The following is a 25,373-nucleotide window of genomic DNA, read 5'->3' on the forward strand; positions in this document are numbered from 1 at the left end:
AGCATCTCCAGCTCCAATTCAACCCCTAGCCTGGGAACTTCCATTTGCCACGGGTGCAGCCCTAAAAAACCAAAAAAAAAAAAAACAAAAAACAAAAAACAAAAAAAAAAAACAGTTAAAAAATTTTGAAACAGTTGAAAGTAGAAAAGAGAAAAATACCCATAGTACCCCAAAACACCTATGTACTTTACATTTTTCCTGCATTTTTCTGCAAAGCTGGAGTCTTCTGTAGGTCAAATGGATATTGATTTTTTTTTTCATGTAACCTTATGGCATTTATCATTTTTTCCATTTTATTATCATATTTTCAGAAGTACGTAAAAGTTAGAAAGCAGGCAGAAGATGATTACATGTCCTCTCAGTGGCAACCTGGAGTATTCCCTAGCCCTTTCCTGCTCAAAACATGGTCTGTGGACCAGCACCATCAGCATCACCAGCGGACATACCTGAGATGTCCCATCCAGACCCACTGATTCAGAATCTGCATTTTAACTAGATGCAATTCTCATGCACATTAAAATTTGTGAAAAGCGCTAGTTTAATAGGCCTGCCTAACACCAGATTCTGTGAAGTTACATATGAACTTGTAGATAACTAAGTTATAAACACCTTTTGCCAGTAAAGATGAAAATGACTTCTGCCTGGCAGAAAATATAATCCCAGAGATTGTAGTTATTGCCCTGTAGGCTATTAACCAGTTTTGTATCTGATTTCAACACTCTTTTTTTTTTTTTTCCTTTACCCACATCCTTAGATCCTTCTTTGAACTAGCTTTACCACCCTGCTGATTCCCTCGGTCATGAATTAAATAAATCTTTGATATGGATTGGCTGTCTATTTGTATGAGAGTCATGGTTTTAACTTTTGGAAAATCATACTTGGATAGCGAGACTTATAATCATTTCGATAGTTCTATGGTGTTCTACTTTGTGGTTGCCATAATTTACTCACCTCTTGCTCTCTTGTTAGACTTTTAGAGTATTGCTATTTTTTTTCATTGAAGTTTTGGTCATTTACAATGTTGTGTCAGTTTCTGCTGTACAGCAAAGTAATTCAGTCATATATATATAATTTGTCATATTCTTTTCCGTTAAGGATGTTTCCAATTCTATACCAGTATAAATATTTCTGCAGTGAACATCTTTGGCTATAAAACTTTTTCTGTGCTTTACGTTTCTTGCCTTCAAATAAATTTTCAAGTACAGAATTAATGGGTCAAAGAACACGAATATTTGTAAGATAAGCAGTGTTGGAGTTTGTCAAATGGACAAGAATGGAAGAGCATTCCAGGTGGCAAAAGCAGCCTGCAGAAGAGTTCCCACTGTGTCTCTGTAGCAGCAGGGACAAGAATTTGATCCCCATCCCAACGCAATGGGTTAAGGACCTAGCATTGCCACAGCTATGGTGTAGGTCACATCTCCAGCTCAGATTTGATCCCTGGCCCAGGAACTCTATATGCTGCAGAATGGCCAAAAAGGGGACAGGGTGGGGTGGGGGGGAGGGGACACAGAAAAAAAACAGCTTACAGAGAGACATCATAGTTCTCAAAAAGAGATAACTAATTGGTTAGAATGTGACTACAGGTCCTGCCAGGGGCTAGAAAGGTAGTAAAGTGACCAGATTATAAAGAGACTAGTACCTGAATTGTGTATAGTATAAAATGACGTTATCTATAGTATAAACTGAAAAATGACATGATGAGACCTGTTTTAGGAAGACAGCTCTTTAACAGCAGGGAGGCTCTTCCAGGGCTTCTGAAATCATGCCAGTGAGAGAAGCTTAGGCTTGAACCAGGGTAGTACCTGGGGATAGAAATAAGAAGATAGAAAAGATATTTAAAAGGTAACAGGAATGGGATTAACAGATGCAGACTACTATGTATAACATAGATAAGCAACAAAGATATCTTGCTGAGCCCAGGAAATTATAGCCATTATCTTTTAATGGAGTATCATCTGTAAAAATATCATCTGTATCGTTATGCAGTATGCCTGAAACTAATATAATATTGTAAGTCAGCTAAAGTTCAATTAAAAAAAAACATATGAGTTCCTGTTGTAGCTCAGCAGTTAACGAGCCCAACTAGGATCCATGAGGACTTGGGTTAGATCCCTGGCCTTGCCCAGTGTGTTAAGGATCCGGCGTTGAAGTGAGCCGTGGTATAGGTTGCAGACACAGCTCAGATCCTGTGTTGCTGTGGCTCTGGTGTAGGCCAGTGGCTACAGCTCTGATTCAGCTCTTAGCCTGGAAGCCTCCATATGCCACAGGTGCAGCCCTAAAAAAAAAATAATAATAATAATAATAATAAAATACATACATACATACATACATATATACATGCATACCATGGACTGATTGAAAATCTGTTTTAATTTTTTAATTAAAGAGATTCAAGGGCTTGACCAGGATTATCCCCTTCATTAGTGATGGAGACAAGACTGGATTGTCGGTGCTTCTCTCCCTGTGGTCCATGCTGCTGTTTCTTTGGGTGTTTATGGAACACGTGACGTCTTAGAACTGCAGGATGCTCAGATCATCCCCCACAATGAGTTTGCTAGAGTTGTGATGTGCAGGAACCAGCTCTGCCAAAGCATAAAGCGCACGTCCAAGAAGATGAACGGCATCCCTAAAAATAATAAAAGATTAAGCACACATTCCAGGGAAGTGACAGGACATTCTTATGGAATTTGCCAGACTAAACTGTAGTGGATACTCTTCACCGTCTCTGAATCCACAAAACCAGACCTCCAAGGTGGCTTTGTCAGGAGGCGGGGTGGGCAGCATCCCTGTGCAGCCATCGGGGTTATCCAAGGGATTAGACTTTACAGCTGACTCCCTTGAGCCCATCTTAGCAATCAGTTGTCAGCGAGAAGGTTCAGCAGAGCTTCTCTCTGAGACAGAGACCAGGAACGCTCATAAACCATCGTACTTTCCCTTTCACAGAGCAGAAAACTGAGCAGAGTACCTTGTTGGCCTAAGGGTACACCTCTCAGCCTCGGTGCCTCATAGTTGACCTGTACAAGACACCTCGACAGATTCTGATTGTGGGAGGCAGTTGATCCACAGCTTTTTCAGGACAAGAATGCAAAGGCATGGATCTGTCTTTTAAAAAAAAAAAAAATTATTAGAGTATAGTTGATTTACAATGTTGTGTTAGTTTCAGGTATACAGCAAAGTGACTCAGTTATATGTATATACTCCTTTTTAAGATTCTTTTCTCATATAGGTGATTACAGAATATTGAGTAGGTTTCTCTATGCTATACAGTAGGTCCTTGTTACTTACCTATTTTATATATAATAGTGTGTATATGTTAATCCCAACCTCCTAATTATTTCCCGCCCCACCCCAGCCCCATGTTTCCCCTTGGGTAACCATAAATTTGATTTCAAAATCTGAGTTTGTTTCTATTTTGTAAATGAGTTCTTTTGTATCATTTTTTATTCCCCATGTAAGTGATATCATATGGTATTTGTCCTTCTCTGACTTATTTCACTTAGTATGATCATCTCTATGTCCATCCCTGTTGCTGCAAAAAAGGTAGGATTCTCTAACCTGAACCAGGTAGAAAAGAGTAGGCTCCTCTTGGGAACCCGCTCACTTCTGCTTTGCCTCACAGGTGGTCTTTGAGGCGTTGCACAACCTGGAGCCCCGAGGCTACGTCGTGGGCTGGATCATCGCCATAAGCTTGCTGGTGGGGATCCTCATCTTCCTGCTGCTGGCCGTGCTGCTCTGGAAGGTGAGTGGAGATGGCAGGTGCACCCGGAGTGCCCGCCCAGATGCCCAGCCCTCCCACCTCCCCCCTCTCCTGGGCTACAGCTTTCCCGGTGGGACTTCCCTGGTGGTGCAGGTACAGCACTGGGAGTATGGCCCCCTCTAGGCAGTGAATGGAATGTTGGCTCCTCTTGAGGCCATTCACGCCTGAGGATTGGACCACTTTAGAGGCAACCCCAAAATCTCAGCCCCCTCTTCTCCTGCCTTCCTTAACGGAGTTGCCACCAGCCCTGAAACAGAATGGTGGGAGCCCAGCTCCAAAACAGAAGCTTGGGGAGTAGCAGCTGGGACCGGGACGGGAATGGCTAACTCACATCCTTGACATAAAAAACAAGAAGAGAAACTACAGAGCAGCTCTTTGTTCTTTTCCCACGTGGAATGTGGAAAAGGTTTCTGCCAGAAGACTCCGGAAATGGAGGTGGGCGGGAGCTAAGTGTCCAGAGTGTTGCCTGGGTCACTTCACCAGAAGTTCCCCCAACTCCTTGGGGGTTCGTTTGTGCCCCAAAGGGTAGATTTACCCTGCCTCCTTCACCGGGGACCACCTGCTCATCCTTTGTGTCCTGCCTCTTGTCACTTTCTCAAGGGAAGAAGGGCTGTCCTCACCCCCAAGTCTAGAATGGTTTCTCTTCCTCACACGCTCTTCTCAGAGACCTGAAGTCCTTAACCTCAGAGCCTCTGTGTTCACCACTAATGTTTTCAGAGTCATGATATGAGGAAGGTCTGTCTCTTCCACTGGGCGGTGATGTGCCAGGTGAGTGGGGTCCGGTCTGTTCTTCTTTCCACCGTGTTGCCAGCTCCTAGAACAGCACCGGGGACCACAGCTGGGACTTCCTGACCCCACGTCCCTGCTTTGGCAGTGTTCCAGCTTCCAGAGGCAGGTGGAAACAGCCTCTAACACAAGTGTGGATGGATGCTTTAAATTCAAGGGATTGGTTTCTTGGGGATTCCAAAATAATTTGTATTTATTGATCAAACATAAAAATGTATCAGTAAGAAAAAAAGTTGTCAAATATTCAGAAGTGCCTGGCCCAGAAATAACCATGGTGAACCCAGCATCATCTCTTCTTGACCTTTTTCTCTATATGATAGACAGAGACCCGGCATTCTCATAGCACCTGCCTACTTTTGAATAATGTGTTAAATTCTCTAGTAAAACACTTGGTATATTTACGGGTGCAGGACCTTTAAGGTTAAAGCCATGGCTTCAATTATCGATCTGAAAAAAAGTGTAATAAATATACTTGAAAGCATCCAAGAAGTCTAGAAACAGGGAAAATCATGGGTTTCTTGTGCATTTTTTCAGATTGACAGTTGGACTGATTGCTTTAAATTTAGAGATTCTTCACCTGAAAAAAAAGGGGTTTGGAGGTCAAAAAAAAAAGTAGATTGAGCATATTACTTGAAAATAAGTTTATCTTAGGTTCCCATGCTTTTTGGACATCCCACGTACTGTTTTACAGCCTGTCTTTCCCTGAGTGCAAAATGGTGACCATCATTCCATGTTGTTAAAAGCCAGTATCCAGCACTGCCCGAAGGCTGCAGATGTCTGAGGATTACTCACCCAGCGCTTGGGTGCGGGACTCAGATAGCTCAGGGCTTCACACTCCTTTTAACTGTGCCACAGTGACTATGCTTGGAGCCAAATCGTTGCACCCATCCTTCACTATGTCCTTCAAATGAAACCGTGGAAATGGCATTACCGAGTCAAAAGAAATGCATTATTTTAAGCCTTTTATTACAAGTTGCCAGTTGCCCTCTAGAAAGGTTATACCCATCACCCTCCCACAAGAAGAGTATCCACAGTGCCCAATTTCCTGCATGTTTTGCCAGGAGCGGATATTACCTTTAAAAAAAAAAAAAAAAAAAAAAAAAACTCCCCATTTGTTGTTTGTTTAATCTGCATGGCCAGATAGAGTCTTAATTCACCCTCTTCTCCATCTCCAACTCCTTCCTGCCAAGGCGTCTGGTCTGTGGGTAGAGAACAAAGCCAGCTCAGTGTTTGGGATCCGAAAAGACAGTACGGGCTTTGGCGGAGGAGGTGTAAGAGAGAGAGACTTCCTTCTGCCTTTGTGTGGACATTTCAGAAGAAAAGAAACCCATCCTCCACGGCTGGGTGCGTGGGACCAGAGACACAGAGTAGCTGAGCGTGGTGGCCATGTCCTCCCCACTCTCAGGGCTGGCATGTCCTCCGCCTGGCTGCCACCTGGCCCCTCCACTCAGGAGCACCCCCTCTCCCAAGCACACACTCCCTCCTCCTTCACCTGCCCTCTGTTTCACTTTGCTCCTGTTGTATTTGCTTAAAGAATGTGGTTGCAGGAGAAGGTGTCATGGGGTAGCCAGCATCCTGAGGTCACCCAGCTGTGTGTGATCCAGAAAGCTGGGCCCCAAGAAGGCAGACATTTCCTTCTGCCATGGACTGGCCCTAAAATCAGAGTGGTCAAGGGGTTGCAACCCGACAAGACCTCTACAGCTGGAGGTAGAAGGAAGATCCTAGAACAGCTCCGAGGAAGCTGGCGATTGATGCTATATGGGTCCAAACAGCTTTGCCAGGAGTTCCCACTGTGGTGCAGTGGGTTGAGAATCCAACTGCAGCAGCTCAGGTCACTACAGAGGCGTGGGTTCAATGCCTGGCCTGGCGCAGTGGATTAAAGGCTCTGGCATTGCCACAGCTGTAACTCAGATTCAGTCCCTGGCCCGAGAACTTCCATATGCCAGGGGTGCAGGCATAAAAAACAGCCAACCAACCAGCCAACTGAACAAGAAGCTTTGCTCACCATCCAAGAGCAATATTGGTTTTAACTCAGATTTATTGAACACTTGCTTTGAACCAAACACTGGGCTAGGAGCCTGGATACCCTAGTGATTGTGACTCTGCCCTGAACGCCTCTCCACCTAGCACACAGACCTATAAATGTAATTGAGGGTGGTGGGTGCTGTGCAGTGACTATTCTGGAAACTGAGAAGAAGGCACCATTAATCCCCCTGCCCCCACTCCAGGAGATGAAAAGGCAGTTGGGTACAGCATAGTAGGTGAGGGTGTAGACTTTGCACGTTGACAGCTGTGAACTGGAACCCTGGCTGTGTGACCTTGGGAGAGTGGCTTTCCCTCTCTGACCTCCATTTCCTCCTCTCTAAAACAGAGCCCCTAACATCTAACTTGCGGTATGGAGGTAACACAGGCAAAATGCTTAGCACTTAATACATAGAAGCCCCCAGTTGTCGTCAGAGGACATTTCACAAATGAGGTGTCATTCAAGTCTGAGCATAGATTTGATTTGAGTCTTCCAGATGGGGAAGGGCAGATGGATTTCCCATACAGAGGGGAGAGAAAGTGAGAAAATGAGCAGGGTTTGTGAGGAGCAGCTTGTGAGTGTGTCTGGATGGTAAGTCAGTGACTGGTAATAAGATTGCCTGGTTGGGAGCGACCCTGCTGACCTGGAGATAGGGGAGCCTGGAGGTCCAAAAGCCGAGCAGTGACCTGACCAGTTCTGCTTTGGGAGAGAGATCTGGGGTCAGGGTGGGGCCAAGACGGTCCCCGTCGGGGAGGGGAGGACCAGTTAGAACAGGCAGGATCTATTGGTGACCCATTGGACTTGAGAAGCCAGGAAGGAAAAAAGTGGCAGCCCCTCTCTGTTTTCAGCTTAGACAATGGATCAACGGATGGTTTCTTGTAACCAGGGTAAGGAAGGCAGGGCTTGAAGTCTTATCAGGGAAGATGAATCTTGGGCTTTCTGAGTGTATGATGCCTACAGGAGACCAGACTGGGCTTTAGTCACTCCCAGCCCCGCCCCCACCTGTCACCTCGCTGGTGCGGAAGCAGTCCCTTTGGTTTCCGGGACTGAACGTACTCATTTCAATTATCACAGGGGCATTTTTTTCCGATTGCAAACACCAGAAATCCATTCACAGTCATTTCAGAGAGAGAAGATGAATGTGAGAGAGGATTGATTCTAAGAGTGCAAGGGACTCCTCAGTCCCAAAGGAAATGCGTGCATCCAGACCCAGAAAGAGTCCAGAAACCCAGGCAGCCTCCCTCCCTCCTCGCCTCGCTCCCTTTGCCTACGCAGTCTCTTCCCTCTGCTCCTCTGCACACCTGCGCCCTCCTTCCCCCACAGCGGATCACGCTTTCCTACACACAGGGGGAAATGGTTGCCCCCACCCCCTCCAGACTCACCTCAGTGACTTCAAGCCACAGACACGGGCTGCTTAGCCACCTCTGAGTCCCAGTCCTACAAGCCTGGGCGAGAGAATTGTGTTCTCCCAAATTGTGTTCTCTTCTTTCTTATGAATGAACGGGTCAGGCAGGGATCCAGGAAGGGTTTGGCTGGGTGATTCTTCTGTTCCACGTGACACTGAGTGGTGTCACACAGGGGCATTTACCTGGTGGCTGGGCTGGTCTGCCTCACAAGACAACTTTATTCACATCCTGGCACCTTGGGTAGGAATGGCCGGGAGGCTGGACTCAGCCGGGCCCCCTCCCTCTCTGTGCAGACTCGGGGCCTCTCCAAGTGTCCCTTCCAACAGAATGTGCTAACCTTTTTACATGGTGGCTTCAGTTCTGGGAGACCATGGTGACAGCTGCCAGTTCTCTGAAAGGCTGTCCCAGACCTGACATGGCATCATTCCACTGTACTCTGCTGGTCAAAGCAGTCACATGCCAGCATAGAGTCAGGGAACAGAGGAAAAAGATCCTGCCTCCCAATGGGAGTGGTAGCGAAGGGTTTGTGGTCAGGTTTTACCTGTCATATACATGATGTTGAGAAATAGAAACAAAATCTGGTGTTCCCTGATGTCTCAGTGGCTAAGCATTCGGTGTTGTCCCTGCTGTGGCTCTGGTTCAATCCCTGGCCTGGAAACTTCTCCATGCATGGCCAAAAAAAAGAAATATAGGCAAAATCTTAATCTTTCAAAGTCACTAGGATGATTCGCCTAACTGGAAGTTTTGTTGCTTTAAAGTATATGCAACCTCATCTCTCTTCCATTGTGCCATAGATAAAATTACCATTGAGCTCTTTGTAGGAAAAAAAAAAGTGCAAGGCTCAGGAACGCACTCAGCATTCAGAGTGGGCAGTCTATTCAGGCAAATCGACAGGGTGGCAAGGAGCTCCGCAGAGTTTCTTTGGGAAAAATATTTTTTCCTTAAAGGACTAACTAAATCAAATGACTTTATAGGACATTGAAAAGAGCAGATGAGATGTACTTCACCTACAGACCTCTTGTTGACTCAGATTCCTATTTTTGTAACCTAAGAAAGACGTGTTATATGTAGAGGTCTAATATCATATTGACAGTCCAATGCACAGGCATCTATTGATTAATGGGCCTAATATTTGAGTGACATAGGAGATTTAATTGGTTCTGGCATATTACCATATTTCATATATCGTTCCCTCCAACTGGTTCTGGCTTATTACCGTATTTCACATATTATTCCCTCCAATCCTTTCAAGGGGAGAGCTACTGCGTGGTACCAAGTTGCCATGGCTACCAGGAAACACTTCACTGGGCCTTTGAAGACAGGTGGGCAGTGTTCAAGTCCTCTTCCCTTTCTGGAGCCACATCTCTTGAAGTTCCCTTTGGCATAGCCCCTGACACAGCTCCCTATGGTTGCTTGCCATTGCCTTGCACTCATGAGCCCAAAATGGTTGTTCCCCAAAATGTATCATATAAACATATTGTGGCATGGTAGCAAAAACTCCATAAGGCAGCTGGTCCTGTGCAGATGGATTTTTTGGTGTCTCAAAGGCCTGCCAGTCAGCATGTTTTACACTTGCAAGCTGGCCATTGTCTTCACTCAGCAAACCAGTATTGAATGCCTCTTGGGGCCAGCCTGGGGCAAAGGGACAGGGGTAGTAAACAACAGAGCCCTCACTCAGGCTTGAAGGCTCTGGGGAAAGCAGTTTAGTGAGCAGGTAGTAGCTGAGCCAGTCACCCTGAGGGGTGAGCAGGACTGGCCAAGTAAAGAACCCAGGCCCCAAGCTCCTGACTGCCACTTAGGTATGTCCTACATGTAACCATGTGCCACTGACATGCCCATCATGCTCTGCTTATCCTAAATAGAAACCCCTTATAGGGTCAGCAAATGCCTTCTCCAAAGCTGAACTCCAGGCTCTCCACCCCATGCTCAACCTCCTCCTCTGCTTCTGAGCAGACCCTAGGGCCTTCCAGAAGTTCAGCTCACTGGCATCTCAGGCTCGCGCTCTCTCTCTCTCTCTCTCTCTCTCTCTCTCTCTCTCTCTCTCTCTCTCTCATGCTTGGCGGCAGCAGGCCCTGGCCCCAGCGCAAGATCCACAACGAGGGCCCCGAGCTAACCAGACCCTTCTTCAAATACTGAAATGGATCCTAATCAGCCTTCCCAGAGCTGGGCCCTTAGCAGACACTGGGAGCCATAATTTAAACTTTATGTGCGAGGATTACCGTAGCCTGCCAAACCACCATGCAGGAAGAAAACTTTGAAATCAGAAACTCTTTTAAGGGAGAAAAATCCAATGAGTCCCCTCTCCTTTCTCTAGCTCCTGACTGGGGTTTGAAACTGCCTGGGCCTGGTGCCTCTGCAAGACAATCGTAAAGGTCTGTTTAGAGGAGAAAGTTGTAATTGTTCAGAGATCATATGTGACTTGCACATTTAAGAAGTGCCTTCAGCTCATCCAGCCTTTGAGTCAAGTGGTGAGAGTGTGGGGATGCAGAGATGTATTTCCTTCAGGAGGAAAAGCCTCATTGAGGGCCCCAGCCTTCTCTCTCCCTCCTCCTCTTCTCTCCGCACCCCCCACCAACCCCGTCCCTGGTACACTGTGCCAAAACCCACAGGCCACCACTCCATGAAGGAGAAAAACTCTGCATCCTCCTCTACTCCTTTCAGTCCAGGAACCTTTCCCCCATCCCCTTTTGCCTCTTTTGCAAGCTGAGCTGTCTTGGAGCGAAGGGCCGTGCCATCGCCTGCCTGGCCAGCCCTGGGACCAGCCTCTTCCCCAAAGGCCCAGGACCTGCCAGCTCTTCCCTGTCACAAGTCACGAAGAAGCGGGCTGTGCCGTGGGTTTGCCACCCTCTCTCAGAGAGACCATCTCAAACTGTCTTTCGGCCGGCCCTCTTTTAAGAGCCTGCTCCTCCAGAGCTGGCTTTTGGGCTCCTGGATTTCATGAGAAAGCACTGCTGCTCACCTTGAGCAGAAACACTTAGAAAAATAAATCTGTGAAATGGCTCAGAGCTTTGTGTCGGTTTGGCAGCACCTCCAGGAGTCTCTGGGCTTATCACCTTCCCTCTGGCTGTGCTGTGAGGACCCATCCTTGCTTCTCCTCAAAGAAGAGGACACACACACACACACACACGCACCCTTCACTGTCTCAATTAAAACCATGTGCCAGAAACACTCCATGGGGACTTATTTATGTTTGGAAGTAAATATTGGGCTGATGTTGCCCTGTGGACATCTCGAGACAGAGACGTGCTATGTAAATAGTCAAGGAACTTGCAGCGACTGTAAACAGGAGGGTGAATCCATCCAAAGAAGGAGCTTGTCCGAGGCCCTTGGCATGGCTGCCCAGGAGGCAGGGCTGAGGTTGTGGAGACGGCACCAGGGACCAGACTCCGTGAGGTTGTGCAGCCACCCCGCACTCCCCACCCCGAGGTGGGCTGGCAAGGAGGAGGCTGTGCTGTAGGCTGTGGACCCCAGAACGCAGTCAGTCCTCATTTCTTCCTGGGCCCCAGGCCTCTCACAGCATCTTCCTAATTAGAGCTGTTTAGGGGAAACTGCTGTTTCCCCTGGGGTTTTCTGGCAGCTTTTTGATGCACGTTTATATGAGAAAATTGTGTGAGTCTGTCGGGACGGTGCAGGCCCCCGTCAGGACCCACACAGACAGGAAGTCAGAAAAGCCCCTGCTCCCTCAGCTTCCAAGGGAGCCAAGTTTGGCTGGAGTATTTCTTCCTGTAGGCTTTCCATGAGTGTTCCCCCTGCTATGGACAGAACAGTTATAAACAGAGCCTTTTGCCCTGCAAGTGGTAAAGCAAGTCCTGGAAGGTTCCAGAAGAAGTGCAGGAAAACATAAACTCCACTGAGTTGGAATTGAGCCTGGGGCTGCTGAGGGTCCAGCTTAACTCATCTCAAGTCATTTCCCACACCCGCCGGGTAGGCTCGGCGGGCTGCAAAAATGTAGGTTTGCTCGCCATCTCTCCAAGCTTTTCCCCAAAGTACCCATGAGCGCCAATGAGAACGAGAGTGTAGGCCTGAGGGAGGCCTGCTGCAGGAGAGAAATGTCTTTGAAGTCTTGATTTGTCTTAGTGTTTAAGACTTTTAGACTTCTCGATAATATATCTGTACTTTAATGTAAAAATTGGAAATTTAAGTTTCCAAAAACTCTGTGAAAAGTTGACGTCAGGCAAGGACTCTGTGCCTGCTGCCTGTGTGTACGCGAGGGCTTACATACACAGCCATGGGCCCCATAGGCTACAGTCCCAAGCCTTCTCAGGGGGGCAACATGGAAAGCTTCATGGTGTTTCAGGGCTGGAAAGGGGTCTAACAATGCCATCGGTCTCTTGGGCAGAGACAAAGACACTGGGGTTCAGAGCCAGGAAATGACTGGCCCTGTGGTCCGGGGAGGGGTGGTTCATGGGAGTGTGAGCAGTAATCAGAACACCAGCCTCCCTCTGCAGCACCTCTCTGGTTGCAGCCCTTCTGAGTCAGTCCTGTGGCACCGGGCAGGCCTCGCATGGCACAGTGGTTTGGCAAACTTAGAGCCTGGGCTTTAGGTTCTATATCAAAAGCCAAATCCAGGCTCTAAACAACAGTGAGGGTGAAACTCTCTTTTTCTGAAATGAAGTTAGTTTGGTTCACAATAGTCAAGATGTGGAAGCAACCTAAATGTCCACTGACAGATGAATGGATAAAGAAGATGTGGTACATATATACAATGGAATATTACTCAGCCATAAAAAATAGAGTGAAACAATCCCATTTGCAGCAACATGGATGGACCTAGAGATTAACCAAGTGACGTAAGTCAGACAGAGGAAGACAAATATCACATGACATCACTTATATGTGGAATCAAAAATGTCATACAAATTAACTTTTTTACAAAACAAAAATAAACTCATAGACATTGAAAACAAATGTACTGTTCCCAAAGGGGAAAGGCAGGGGAGGGATAAATTAGAAATTTGGGATCAGAAGTTCCCTTGCAGTGCAGGAAGTTAAGGATCAGTGTTGCCCCAGCAAGGGTGCAGGCCACAACTCTGGCATGGGTTCAGTTCTTGGCCCGGGAACTTTCCACATGCCATAGGCATGGCCAAAAAAAAAAAAAAAAAAAAATTAGAAGTTTGGGATTAGCAGATATAAAGTCCTATACATAAAATAGAAAAACAGTAAGATCCTACTGTATAACACAGTATCTTGTAATAACCTATAATGGAAAAGAATCTGAAAAAGAGTATATATATGTGTGTCTGTACATACATGTATATGTATGTATGACTGAATCACTTTTCTGTATACCCAAAACATTGTAAATCAACTATACTTCAGTTTTTTAAAAAAGAAAAAAATGTGGAGTTCCCGTCGTGGCGCAGTGGTTAACAAATCCGACTAGGAACCATGAGGTTGCGGGTTCGGTCCCTGCCCTTGCTCAGTGGGTTAACGATCCAGCGTTGCCGTGAGCTGTGGTGTAGGTTGCAGACGTGGCTTGGATCCCGCGTTGCTGTGGCTCTGGCGTAGGCTGGCAGCTACAGCTCCGATTCGACCCCTAGCCTGGGAACCTCCATATGCCGCAGGAGCGGCCCAAAGAAATAGCAAAAAAAAAAAAAAAAAAAAAAAAAAAAAAAATGGAATCAATTTGATCATGTAAGAAATATGAGTTTGATAGAGCCACCACTAGACTGTACAGCATCTTGGTAAAGGCTAGTAAAACAGCGCCCCTTCCTCTATAAGCTTTACTTCCATCTATTAGAAAACTCAGAGAATCTACTGGTTTTGTGAGAGAAAGACACTCGACTGCCATCTGCTGGAAAATAGTTGTAATAAATATACACTTCTATGATATCTGTGATAGGAGTGCCCATTATATTCAGTGCACACCCTGAGCTCCTGAACTGGGCACTCTCTACCCAGGAGAGTGGAATGGTCTTTGGGCTCCAAAGGACGACAAACATCAGTGGCAGCTCCAATCTTCCATTTAAGAGACAACACTCAGGTTGTGTTGGGAACAGGGTGCTTGATACCCTGCAACATTGGGATGGGGTGTAAAGTTTGCAAGGCTGTTTCTAAGAGAAGTTCTATGGGCACTGCCAAGGGGGTGGGATTTTTAAGACCAATGCTGACACCACTCGAGAGAAAAGAGCTTGCTTCTGGCTGCCTGCAGGAGATGGCAGGCCTTCACTTGGTTAGTAACAAATACAACACACATGAAACATGAGCTCAGGAGAGACACCCACAAGAGTTAAACTAGGCACTCTAAATCCCTGCTAGATGGCAAACTGCGTCAAATCCTCAGGCCAGCATAGCTGTGAGAGCGTAAGCTGACCTGTCCTCCTTAGAGCTGAACAAGAAAAGTTTGCTCACAAGACAGGGCCCAGTGCTGCTCTTTCCACCTACAAATCTGTCAGCTGCCCCTCTGCCACCCTTCCCATAGGTGTTGATTCATTCAGCAAGTCAGACAAAAATATGGAGTTCTGTATCAGTTAACTGTTGCCATGAACAAACCAAAGCTTAGGGACTTAAAAACAACCACCATCTACATAGCTCACAATTCTGTGGGTTGGACTGAGCTTAACAGCCCTGCTTCCGTCTCAGGGAGCCTCACACCCGCACCTGCCGGCACTTGGGGGCTGGCTGATCTAGGAGAACCTCAGCCAGGTGGACTTTTAGCAAATGGACCAAACTTGTTCACATGGAGGCCAGGCAGGTTTCCAAGAAATTGAGCCAGGAGTGTAAGTGTGCAAGGCCTTGGAGGCCTAAGTGTGGAACTGACATAACATCACCTCCATTGCATCTGAGTGTCAAAGCAAGTCACTGCACAGATTCAGGGTGAAGGAAATAGACACCATCTCCTGCTGAGATTTGCTGCAAAGCCACATGGCCCAGGGCATGGATACAGGGGCATTTTTGCAGCTTATCACTGGCATTAAGCAGAGGTGAGATGCTGAGCTCTGGGGATAAAAAGTACAAATCCCTAGGAGCCCTGAGACAAATGACAACTGTGAGAGATGATACAGAGCAGGCAGTTAAAGCTCTGCTTGATTAGTGCCGCAGTAGAGACATGTCACTTCTCTGAGCTTAAGGTAAGCAGTAACCTGAGATCACTGAAACATTCCAGCAGAGTCACGTGCTCAAGAATCTCATTCTCATGGTTTTTTGGGTTTTTGGATTTTTTTTTTTTTTTGGTCTTTTTGCCTTTTCTAGGGCCACTCCCTCGGCATATGGAGGTCCCCAGGCTAGGAGTCTGATCGGAGCTGTAGCCACTGGCCTATGCCACAGCAACATGGGATCTGAGCTGCATCTGCGACCCACACCACAGCTCATGGCAACACCAGATCCTTAACCCACTGAGCAAGGCCAGGGATTGAACCCACAACCTCATGGTTCCTAGTCGGATTCGTTAACCACTGCGCCATGATGGGAACTCCTTATTCTCATGTTATATCCAGCCTTCTTTCCACGATCACATTCCCCTAAGCACAGAAGGCGCAAACAGCGTATCAGCCCTGTCAACTACATCTTTATCTTTACAGAATGAGGTTTCAGGCAGTGACTTCTGAGTTAGACATTTCCATTAAGTCTTGGGTTGTCTTCCTGGCCTCCTGAGGGTGTGCTTCGAGGACGGCAGCAATGACCTTTTTCTAATTATCTAGAATGTTCAGGCCAAGCCCCGTTTCCACATCCCTTGCAGAAGGGAGAAGGTGGTAGAGATTTGAGGAGAGACGTGTACACATGGGGGTGTCAGAGAGTGGGGTTCTGGCAGGTGTGGTCTGATGCTGGGAAGACACCTCCAGGGAACTCAGTGTTTGTGAAAATGGCCTTGAGGATCGAAGCTGAGAACACAAGACCTTTGCCAGCTGTTCTGTGAACTGCTGCCCCTCCCTCCCAGCCATCAGCCAGCACTGCTTTGCAGACTGCCGTCAAAGGGAACTCTCAAGACGTCTTTGGCAATGTAGGTGGAGGTGACCAGTGCTGTCTTGGCAGCTCTCTTGACAGTCCCCATTTTTGGCTGGACCAGTAAGCTTCCCTCGAGGGATAGGGAGATGGTGCAATGAGACTGTGGTGCTTTGCTCATGGTAAAGGGGCTGGGGATAGATGCACAGAGAATGGTGTTAGATGTACCCAGGAGCCTGAGTTTGCTTGACAGTTTGTTGAGGGCAGGTTTTATGTGTGCATGGGCGGCAGACTGCAGAGATTGCTTGTCTCAGGGGCTTTCACATTTGACTGTGGGAATCGTACGCTGATGACAGTGTGGTACCACAAACCTGCAGCACAGCACACCTCCCAGAAGCAGGTCAAGTGTGCGTGTCTATTTCAGTTCCCCTGTTCTAGGAGATCGAAACAAGGCTTGAGGGCAAATCATTTATTTGGAAGGTGATCTCAGGAAACATTGATAGAGACCAGGGAAGTGAGACAGGGCAAGGAAGAAAAGAAGCTAATAAAGGATGTATTATTAAGCCAGTCACCACTGTGGGCCAGTTGCACAAGGAGCATGCATCTCAAGATTTCATGGCCAGGGAGTTCCCGTCGTGGCGCAGTGGTTAACGAATCCGACTAGGAACCATGAGGTTGCGGGTTCGGTCCCTGCCCTTGCTCAGTGGGTTAACGATCTGGCGTTGCCGTGAGCTGTGGTGTAGGATGCAGATGCGGCTCGGATCCCGCGTTGCTGTGGCTCTGGCGTAGGCCGGTGGCTACAGCTCCGATTCAACCCCTAGCCTGGGAACCTCCATATGCCGCGGGAGCGGCCCAAGAAATAGCAACAATAACAACAACAACAACAAAAAGACAAAAAAAAAAAAAAAAGAAAAAAAAAGATTTCATGGCCAAAGGGAGCGGGAGCTAGGGATTTTATGCACCCACTCCAGTCAGTCTTGTAGCAGGGCAGGTGCAGAATGATGTGGTCTCGGAGACAGAGGCCACTGAGGCCAGTGAGCACAGGACGAGATGCCCGGTCTCCCTGAGTGTGGGAGAAAAGGTCAGTTTGGGGCTACAAAAAGTTGCTTTTATATGGCAGAGGTGCCCATGCGGACTGTGTCATTTTACCACAAGTGAAAAGCCAAAGGCATTGGAAAGAAGGGTCTTTTCAGAACTAAGCTAAAGGAACCTGCCATCATGTACATGGTAGCTCCAAGGTCCTGGGTGAAAGAAAGATCTGGAGGACAGCAAGTAGGATGCAGACTTGCAGATGCTTTTAAATGCCTGTCATGGGAGAATAGTGCTTATCAAATTATTCCACGGTGGCTCATATCTCTCAGGATATTAATAGATTTATCAAAGGCCAAATAAGCTTGGGAAATGTCAGGTTCCTGAGTTGAACCTTTCCTGGAAGTTGATTTTGCTCTTTTACTGTTCTGCTGTACATTGCAAATCTCTTAAAGAAAGAGTATATTCCAGTTTATATGACCATAAATCCTCTTTTACTCCCAAACAACCTCGAATACCTCAGCAACTAGTGTTCCCCAGCACACAGTTTGGGAAACACTCCACCAGAAGCACATTATAAGGAACAAGCAACTTATCATGAGACAGCCTGCAGGAAGTCATTGCATTTTGAAAAGTGGCTCCACGTATTGCTTTTTCTAAATCAGTCTCGGCGTTCCCGTCGTGGTGCAGCAGAAAGAAATCCAACTAGGAACCATGAGATTGCAGGTTCGATCCCTGGCCTCACTCAGTGGGTTAAGGATCCAGCGTTGCTGTGAGCTGTGGTGTAGGTCGCAGATGCGGCTTGGATCCGACGTTGCTGTGGCTGTGGTGTAGGCCGGTGGCTACAGTTCCGATTGGACCCCTAGCCTGGGAACCTCCATATGCCTCCATAGCCCTAAAAAGACAAAAATAAATAAATAAATAAAATCAGTCTCATCTGAGGAAATCTTCCAAGCCTTCCCAGCGCTGTGAGTATAGATCATGCCCATCTGCTTTGGAATCCGGACTGGATCTCTCTAACCCATCCTCTCCTCTTTCTGCCTTCCAGATGGGCTTCTTTCGCAGAAGGTACAAAGAAATTATCGAAGCTGAGAAGAACCGGAAAGAGAATGAAGACAGTTGGGACTGGGTCCAGAAAAACCAGTGACCTGCCACTGCCGTCCCGTGACCCAGTCGTTCGCCTGTCGTCCCGATCTTTGTATCTTCCATATTTGGAAGAAAGAATCTTCTCCAGATTTTTCGGAGGCCCCACTGATGCTGTTCTTGTCCTCATTCTCTCAAGCCCAGGTGCCAACCTGAGGCAGCCACTTCGGCCAGGTCACCTGACTGGAACCACCACCACTTGCTTTTCAGGCTGAACTCGGAACTTTGGAAAGCCCGCTGCAGAGCTGGGTACTATTTATGGAGGCAACACGTGTGGTCAACCCTCAGGGGAAAACTGTTACCTAAAAGTATTTTTATAAATATAAGCCTTTTATACTGATTATGTCTTTATATTTGTATCAATGTTTTATTATTTCTATTAAATGGTTATATAATTCACTCAAGCACTGATATCTGGCCTGAAATCTTGGAAATACATGGAAGTTCATACAAGTGTTAAAGGAGAAAGATCTTACTGTACTTTGGAACTTGCTGTTAAAAAAGACTCACCCGTGAAATAATTGGAAGACACCTCATGTGATGAATCCCAGTGGGAGGTGCTGTGGCTGTGGCTGACCCCAGAACATTTAACAGCTTTGTTGCCTGGAGTCGAGTGTGAAGAAATGTGCTAAAGAACCATGAGTGGTGGTTTCTTTTTTTCATGCGTACCTTTCATTGGAAGATTCCCAGCAGGAATTTGGATGGAAAACCCTGATTTCTGAGGTCTGCTGTGCATCACCTCATACAGCACACATTTCACCCTCTTTCCACTCGGATTAAGACCTGAAAGCTTGGAGCAATGCCAGTCAGTCATCTGGTAAACCTCAGAATGGCGTCTCATCCTGGACATCATGCCTCAGAGTCCACACACCACAAGGACTCCATCAGTGCCCACCAAGCAGAGACTCGTGTCTGAATGCTGGGATGTGTTGCCTTTTTATGGTAATTTGAGTCTGGAGGTCTCCCTTTTTTCTATCACTCTTGCTGTCCCAGCTAATGGTAATTGCAGAGTCCTTCTCAGAGATAACCATTCAACCTGTGCTTCTGTTTTTTGTTTGTTTTTTTTTTAAATCATGTCTTAGGTAGGATTTTTAAGAGGTAGGCTCTGAGAGAAGGATCTTCATGCAATAACTTATTAAGGAAGTGTCCCCTGGGCCCCCTAGGAAAGACATGAGGGAGGAAAGACAGGGAAGGGAAGAAGCCAGGGAAGGGAGCCCTTTCAGGACAGGTCCTGTGCAGAGGAGCTTCAGCCTGATCCCACAGCAGCGGCTCGTGAGGGTCAGTTATGCCTCAGAGTTGTCCCAAACCGGGGCAAGGGAGCTGAGCTTTCATAGCCTTGCACCCAAAGAAGATGTAAACTTCCTGCTTCCCATTCCTGCGGGCAAAATGGAGCCGTAGCTCAGGAGCAGCCCTCAAAAAGAGCACTGCACCCCCAAGCTGGGAGGCACACAGAAATGATGCAAAAGAAATGATCCGAAGAGTCCTGAGCATAGCATTGACGTCCTCGCCCGTCCCTTGCACAAGTGAATGCTGAGCGATGGCCTTTGCTATCCAAGCTCTCTGTTGGACAGTGTTTATGACCAACTCAGTGCTGCTAGTTTTGAGTGCAGTGTGGTTCTCTGAAAGGATGTAACTGGCTCAGTACCATGCCTGGCCCCTAGTGAACCCTCAGTAAGAGCAGCTCTGGCTGTTGTTCCCACTGCTGAAAGGCCATCTGGCACGAGAGAAAACGTGCCTGAGAGTGAGTCTTACAGAGTCCTTAGTGACATATCTCGGCTTGCTCAAGCCCTCAGTACAACCAGATGGCATCAGATGGAAATGAAACAAGAACTAAGACCAGGGGTCTTGCTTACAGAGTCTTGTTGACTGGGCGCTAACATGTTGGGGGCCAGTGAACATTGTTGCAAAGACACAGAACTTGACTTCGGGGAGACAAGTTTTTCTCTACACTTTCTTGGCTAATATGTGCAAAGATTTCTAAAGTTTTGGCAGTTATGAGGGTGCCAGGCGGTTGCAAACTGGCAGGGAACATGTGTGTCTTTTTGTTTCTTAAACAGTTGACTCTGATACAGGAAGATAGAATGCATCATGCTTCCCTTCCTGGTGAACATGGTAATAGACAAAGGCCAAAGGGTCAAGGGCATGAACTAGGCTGGTCTTGGAATGAAGGCAGAAGTGTTGCTTTTCACAGAGGGACAGAGATCCAGAGGTAGCGACAGGCAGATGCAGGCGAGGAAACCAGTTCTCAGAGTACATCTGTGAGTTTTATCAAAAGCAGTAAAATCCATCCTGAGTGGGTTTTTTCACTCACTTAACAGATATGTATGGGGCCCCTGCTGTGCAGCAGGCATTGTGCTAGGTATTAGAGGTTCCCCAGGGAACACTGCGGGCACATTTTCCCCAGGGGGGAGGAAGACCTTCCCACAGCGGGGCATAGAGCGGTTCCTTTACGAGCTCTCATTTGCAAGCTTTCCTTTGGTGGATTCTCCCTCATTGTGTCATGTTGTCCTTTCATGAATCGTTTAGGATTCTTAGGTGGTAGGCCTGGGACAGCTCTGTCAGCAGCTTTGGCCAGTTGCATTAATAGCCACTAACCCACCTCCTGCAAGGGATGCAGACGCATTGGTGAGAGCGTAGCAGGGTGACCCGCATGCCCACGGCTCTGCCAACCAGATTTAGGGAAGGGCAGGCTCAAGAGGGAGTCTCAGAGCTGGGATCCATGTGGTTTTGGCCGATTCTGAGTGGAAGACACACTTGAGTGGTCACCTACCCAGGAGATGAAGGAGGCTTCATAGGGCAGTTTAAAAAAAATCCTACCTGGCATCCCTCAGAGTAAATATTGGCAGGCTCTCTGGGACCCATTTGCAGAAGGTGGTACCTCTGCTTATCTCTTGATGCTGAGCAGCAGGCAGGGCTGCAGGACTAGGGGAGTGGACCATTTAGCACAGAGGTGGAGAGGGAGGTCAAGCAGGTTGTCAGCACTCACTCCGCTTGGCCAGTTCACCTGCTCCATCCAGCTCAGAAGCCGGCTCTCAGGTGAAGCAGACAGGATGGGTTGTTGTGTCTCTGTTCCCTCTCCAGAAAGTTCTTTGCAAATGCCTTCCAGTTTCCATCTCCCCTGCTTCTGTGGGTTATCTGCTGAATCCTATCCAAATGTTCTCTTGCACAGCATTATTTAGGTCAGCTTCAACTTTTGGTTGTGTATTCACTAGGGTTTTAATCAACTGTCAGAAGGATGGAGATGCTTTTTAAATATGAAAAAGGACCTTTATAGAAATTAAGTGAAATAATGCCCACCTTTTCAAAAATTATTTGCTGGAGTGCCCACTGTGGTGCAATGGGATCGATCAGCAGTGTCTCTGGAGTGCTGGGATGAAAGTTCATTCCCCAGCCCAGCACAGTGGGTTAAGGATCCAGCATGGCCGCACCTGCGACCTGGGTCGCAACTATGGCTTGGATCTGATCCCTTGCCTGGGAACTCCGTATGCCACAGGGTGGCCAAAGAAGTTTAAAAAAATTATTTTCTCACACTCAGTTTACATGGGAGTAAGTGAGGAGTTTAAGTGAACCCTAGACGCATCACAAAGAAGAGGCCGTGAGGTTCAGGAATGACAGGATGCTAGTGGAGGTGAGTGGGCCCAGTGGCTTTATGGTAACTGACAGGCACATGTCTGGAATCACTTGTCACTGAGGTCACTAAGGCATTCTCAGTTCTTCAGGAAAATTCCATCAGCATCACCAACCCATCAGCATTCTGAAGCTGGGTGAGCTTTGTAGAAAGTCCAACAGAAAGTCCTCCTCTATATGTAGACTTCAGCCCTAGAGCCAGTGGCAAGGTGGTTCAAAACAAATCCAGCGGGCCTACCAGAAACATCCAGGACCGGTTTTCAGTGTGGAAGTGGAGTAGATCCCTTAGGTGGTATGTGATGGCTGCTGCATGTTCCCTGTGGAACCCCAACATAGTCACTTGTAAAAAGCTTATTCTACTTTTATTTTTGGCTAAGGCCATGCCAGGCGAATGCAGTTATGCACAGGGTACATGGAAAACCTATACCTGATTCAGACTTCCCAAAATTTAGAGGCAGGGCAAAGGATTGGTATTTGGGGGAAATGGCCCTTTAGCAGCAAAAAGGCATGCCCCTTAGAAATGCTCCAAGCATGCAGGGTTTTAGTCCATGTTTTGTTTTGCTATATAGAGCAATAATACACACAGTGGAGAATATGTTCTGAAGCAAGGAATAGATGAAGGGTTAGGAAAGGGAGGCAGTAAGGCCAAAATGAACCTTTTAGAGTATCTTCTGACTTTCAGCATGTTAGGGGGATTATGAACAAATGCCCCATGTGGTGCAATGCTTTATAGCACAATGATCTAGATTTCAGACTTTGTTAAGGTTTTTTTTAATCTCGGATGTGCACGGTGTGACTGGCAGAGTGAGTTTAAAAGCTTTCAGAGTGATTAATTGCATGGCAGGCACCCACACTAACTTCGCTTCCCCAACTTGACTGCCGCACCCATGTACGTTTCCGCTGAGGAATGGCAGTGGGAGGGTATTCCTCTGCACGAAGTCATGTGTAGTCAAGTCTCTGCAGTCACTTCTGATTGATTCACTTGCACTGTTTGGGAAATGCAGGTTTACCAAAATACATGTTTGGAATAAAAAAAAAATGGCTGCAAACGATTCAGGAGTTCAGTCTGTAATTTCTTTGCTAATTAAGACCTCGAGGAGTTCCCTGGTGGTTCATCGAGCTAAGGATCCATCATTGTCACTGCCACAGCTCGGGTCGCTGCTGTGGTGAAGGTTTGATCCCTGGCCAGGGAACTTGCACAGTCCCAAAAACATAGAATAAGAAGACTACCTTGAGCCTTTTTAGGATGTTGACGATGGGGTTTCAGTGTTGTAGAACATGAGCTTTTAAGGAGTGTGTGCCACTCCATTTAATTGCACATAAATGACCCACTTGTCATGACCAAACTGTCCCTGATGTTTGGCCTCCATTCCACAGCCCCCACCTACTCTGTGCATCACCCACCTGCCCAGGGCCACACCTGGGACCTTGATCTTAAGATGAATGTGCCCAAATTAACTGGTGCAGATTCCTCCTTGTTTGTAGACTGCCTTCACATATATCTACCCCTCATGAAGCATTTTCCTGGAAGCCTTATTTTCTATTTCATTAATTACCACTTTTATACTTATAAAGATTGATTTTACTCCCCTATGGTTAAAATTCATACCCATACATACTACACAGTATAGAAGAAGGTCTGAAAAGACACACACCAAGGGGTTAAAAATGGGGGATTGTCAGTACTTTCGCTTTGTATTTCATTTTGTTTTTACTTATCTGAATTTTCATTTTCTACAGTGGGCATGTATTTCCTTTGTAACAATGAAATGGATGCAAATTATTTTTTAAATAAAGTTACATCTGGGAGAGTATGAATGGCTAAGCCAAAGGCAGATCCTAACTTCTAGGTCTGGAAAGAGATTGTTTGCAGCAAAGAGCATTGATGGGCCTGACACATAGGACAGTGGCCCAGTGAGAAATTCCAAGGTTTTTCATTCCAAATGCTTCCTGGCTTAACAAGACCTGCCAGATCGCTAATGCTAATTAAATAACGCTTCTCTTGTGTTGCCCTGTCATGTTTCCTTAAGCCAGGAAAAGGCCTTGAGTAACTCAAAGGAATAAAAATCTACCAAAAAAACTAAGAGGAAGAAAACTGGCCAATTAGCAAATTCTGCCCTCCATCTCAATTAGGAGTTCTTTGGCCCATTAGATTACCTCTGGTCCTTAAATTCTGTCTATTCTTATTTTTTCTTTTTCCTTTTTTTTTTTTTCTTCTTAGGGCCACACCCATGGCACATGAAGTTCCCAGGCTAGGGGTTGAATCAGAGCTGCAGCTGCCAGCCTACACCACAGCCACAGCAATGCCAGACCCAAGCTGCCTCTCGACCTACACAGCAATTCATGGCCATGCTGGATCCTTAATCCACTGAGCAAGGCCAGGGATCGAACCTGCATCCTCGTGGGTACTAGTCAGGCTCCTAATCCACTGAGACACAACGGGAACTCCAGAAAGTCTGTCTATTCTTCAGGATACTGTGCTCAGTCATACAATTAGCGGGAGGGCTTACTTAGAGCTCTGTCCACACTATCAAACCAACTGGTACCTATCCACCAGCAAAGCCACCTGACCCTGAGATCATGTCCATTCACTCCATGTAACATCTGAACTGAAGTGGTTATATTAAGATATTGCCAGTTCTGCGCTGAAATCTAAGGCTGTCCCATCTGGGCCTGCTGCCAAGCCTCTGCTTCGCCTCAAAGTCTAGTCCAGGTCATTGTGTACTTTACGTGATATGATTCTTCTATAATTGAAAAAAATACCTAAAAGTTAAAACAAGTTTCCCTAGAGTAGTAACTTCTGCCCTCTGAAAACACCAAATAAATGAATAATCAGGAGGGCATTTTTAAAAGGATCTTAAGGAATTCTCTGGTGGTGCAGTGGGTAAAGGATCTGGTGTTGTCACTGCTGTGGCTCAGGTCACTACTGTGGTATGGGTTCAGTACCTGGCCCCGGAAATTTCGCATGCCACAGGCATAGCCAAAATAATAATATCAATAATAATAATAAACCTTTCCTCTAAGAAACAAAAGAATCAAAAAAAATGAAATCCTTTCTGATATGACATCTATTCAGAACCTATCTTATCAGTTAGGAGAATATTTGGCTCCGTATAACAGAAAAATCCAAAATAAAATGGTTTAAACAGACTGGAAGGGTGTTCCTCTCTCACATAAAAGAGGGCCAGATGTGGACCATCGAGTTCTGGAACAGCAGCTTCATGGATGATCAGAGCACCAGTTCCTGTCTTGATAGGCATGTGGCCTCCATCCTTAAAGCTACCCCATGGTCCCAAATGGCCACTAGGGTACCAGCCATTGTGTCTACATTCCGAACCGACAATAGTGAAGGAAGAGAAGTTAGCACATGTCCCTGCCCCTTTTGACTACCCTTCCCAGAAGTCCCATACAATACTGGCCAGAAATTAGTCATAAATATGCCTGCCAGCAAAGGAAGCTGGAGGATGGATTACTAAGGAATAAGAGGAAAATTCACATTGGAGACAACTAACACTTGGCATACCCACTTGTATATAAAATTCTCAGAATATAGCTGCCTTAATCCCTAAACATGTACTCTTCAAATGCTTAAATCAGCTGGATTTGAGCAAGAGGAACACCTTTATTTGGACTGGGAGTCTAGGGTATGCTGAGTTGCTTAATCATCCTCAGGTCCATGCAAAACCTTTTCTTGTTTTATGTTATTTTTCTCCTTTATCCC

General features: G+C 46.6%; 1 protein-coding gene across 6 annotated transcripts in view; it reads left to right on the forward strand.

Moving 5' to 3' along the window:
- The window catches only part of ITGA9 (integrin subunit alpha 9), a 354,847-nt gene extending 332,143 nt beyond the window's left edge, over positions 1-22,704 (forward strand). For all 6 annotated transcript variants that reach the window (XR_014822712.1, XM_021071658.2, XM_021071659.2 and 3 more), the window contains 2 exons: positions 3,620-3,739; positions 17,931-22,704. Coding sequence is in view for 5 of the 6 variants with exons in the window: in XM_021071658.2 (XP_020927317.1) it covers positions 3,620-3,739; positions 17,931-18,029 (219 nt within the window). In the remaining variant the exon portion in view is untranslated. The remainder of the gene's footprint in view (positions 1-3,619; positions 3,740-17,930) is intronic.
- The last annotated feature ends 2,669 nt before the right edge of the window (positions 22,705-25,373 follow it).

Source organism: Sus scrofa, chromosome 13, assembly GCF_054392235.1.
Source record: "Sus scrofa isolate SSC_HxYL_T2T_F1_AM1 chromosome 13, Sscrofa_HxYL_maternal_Yorkshire_Landrace_v2.0, whole genome shotgun sequence".
NCBI lineage: Eukaryota > Metazoa > Chordata > Mammalia > Artiodactyla > Suidae > Sus > Sus scrofa.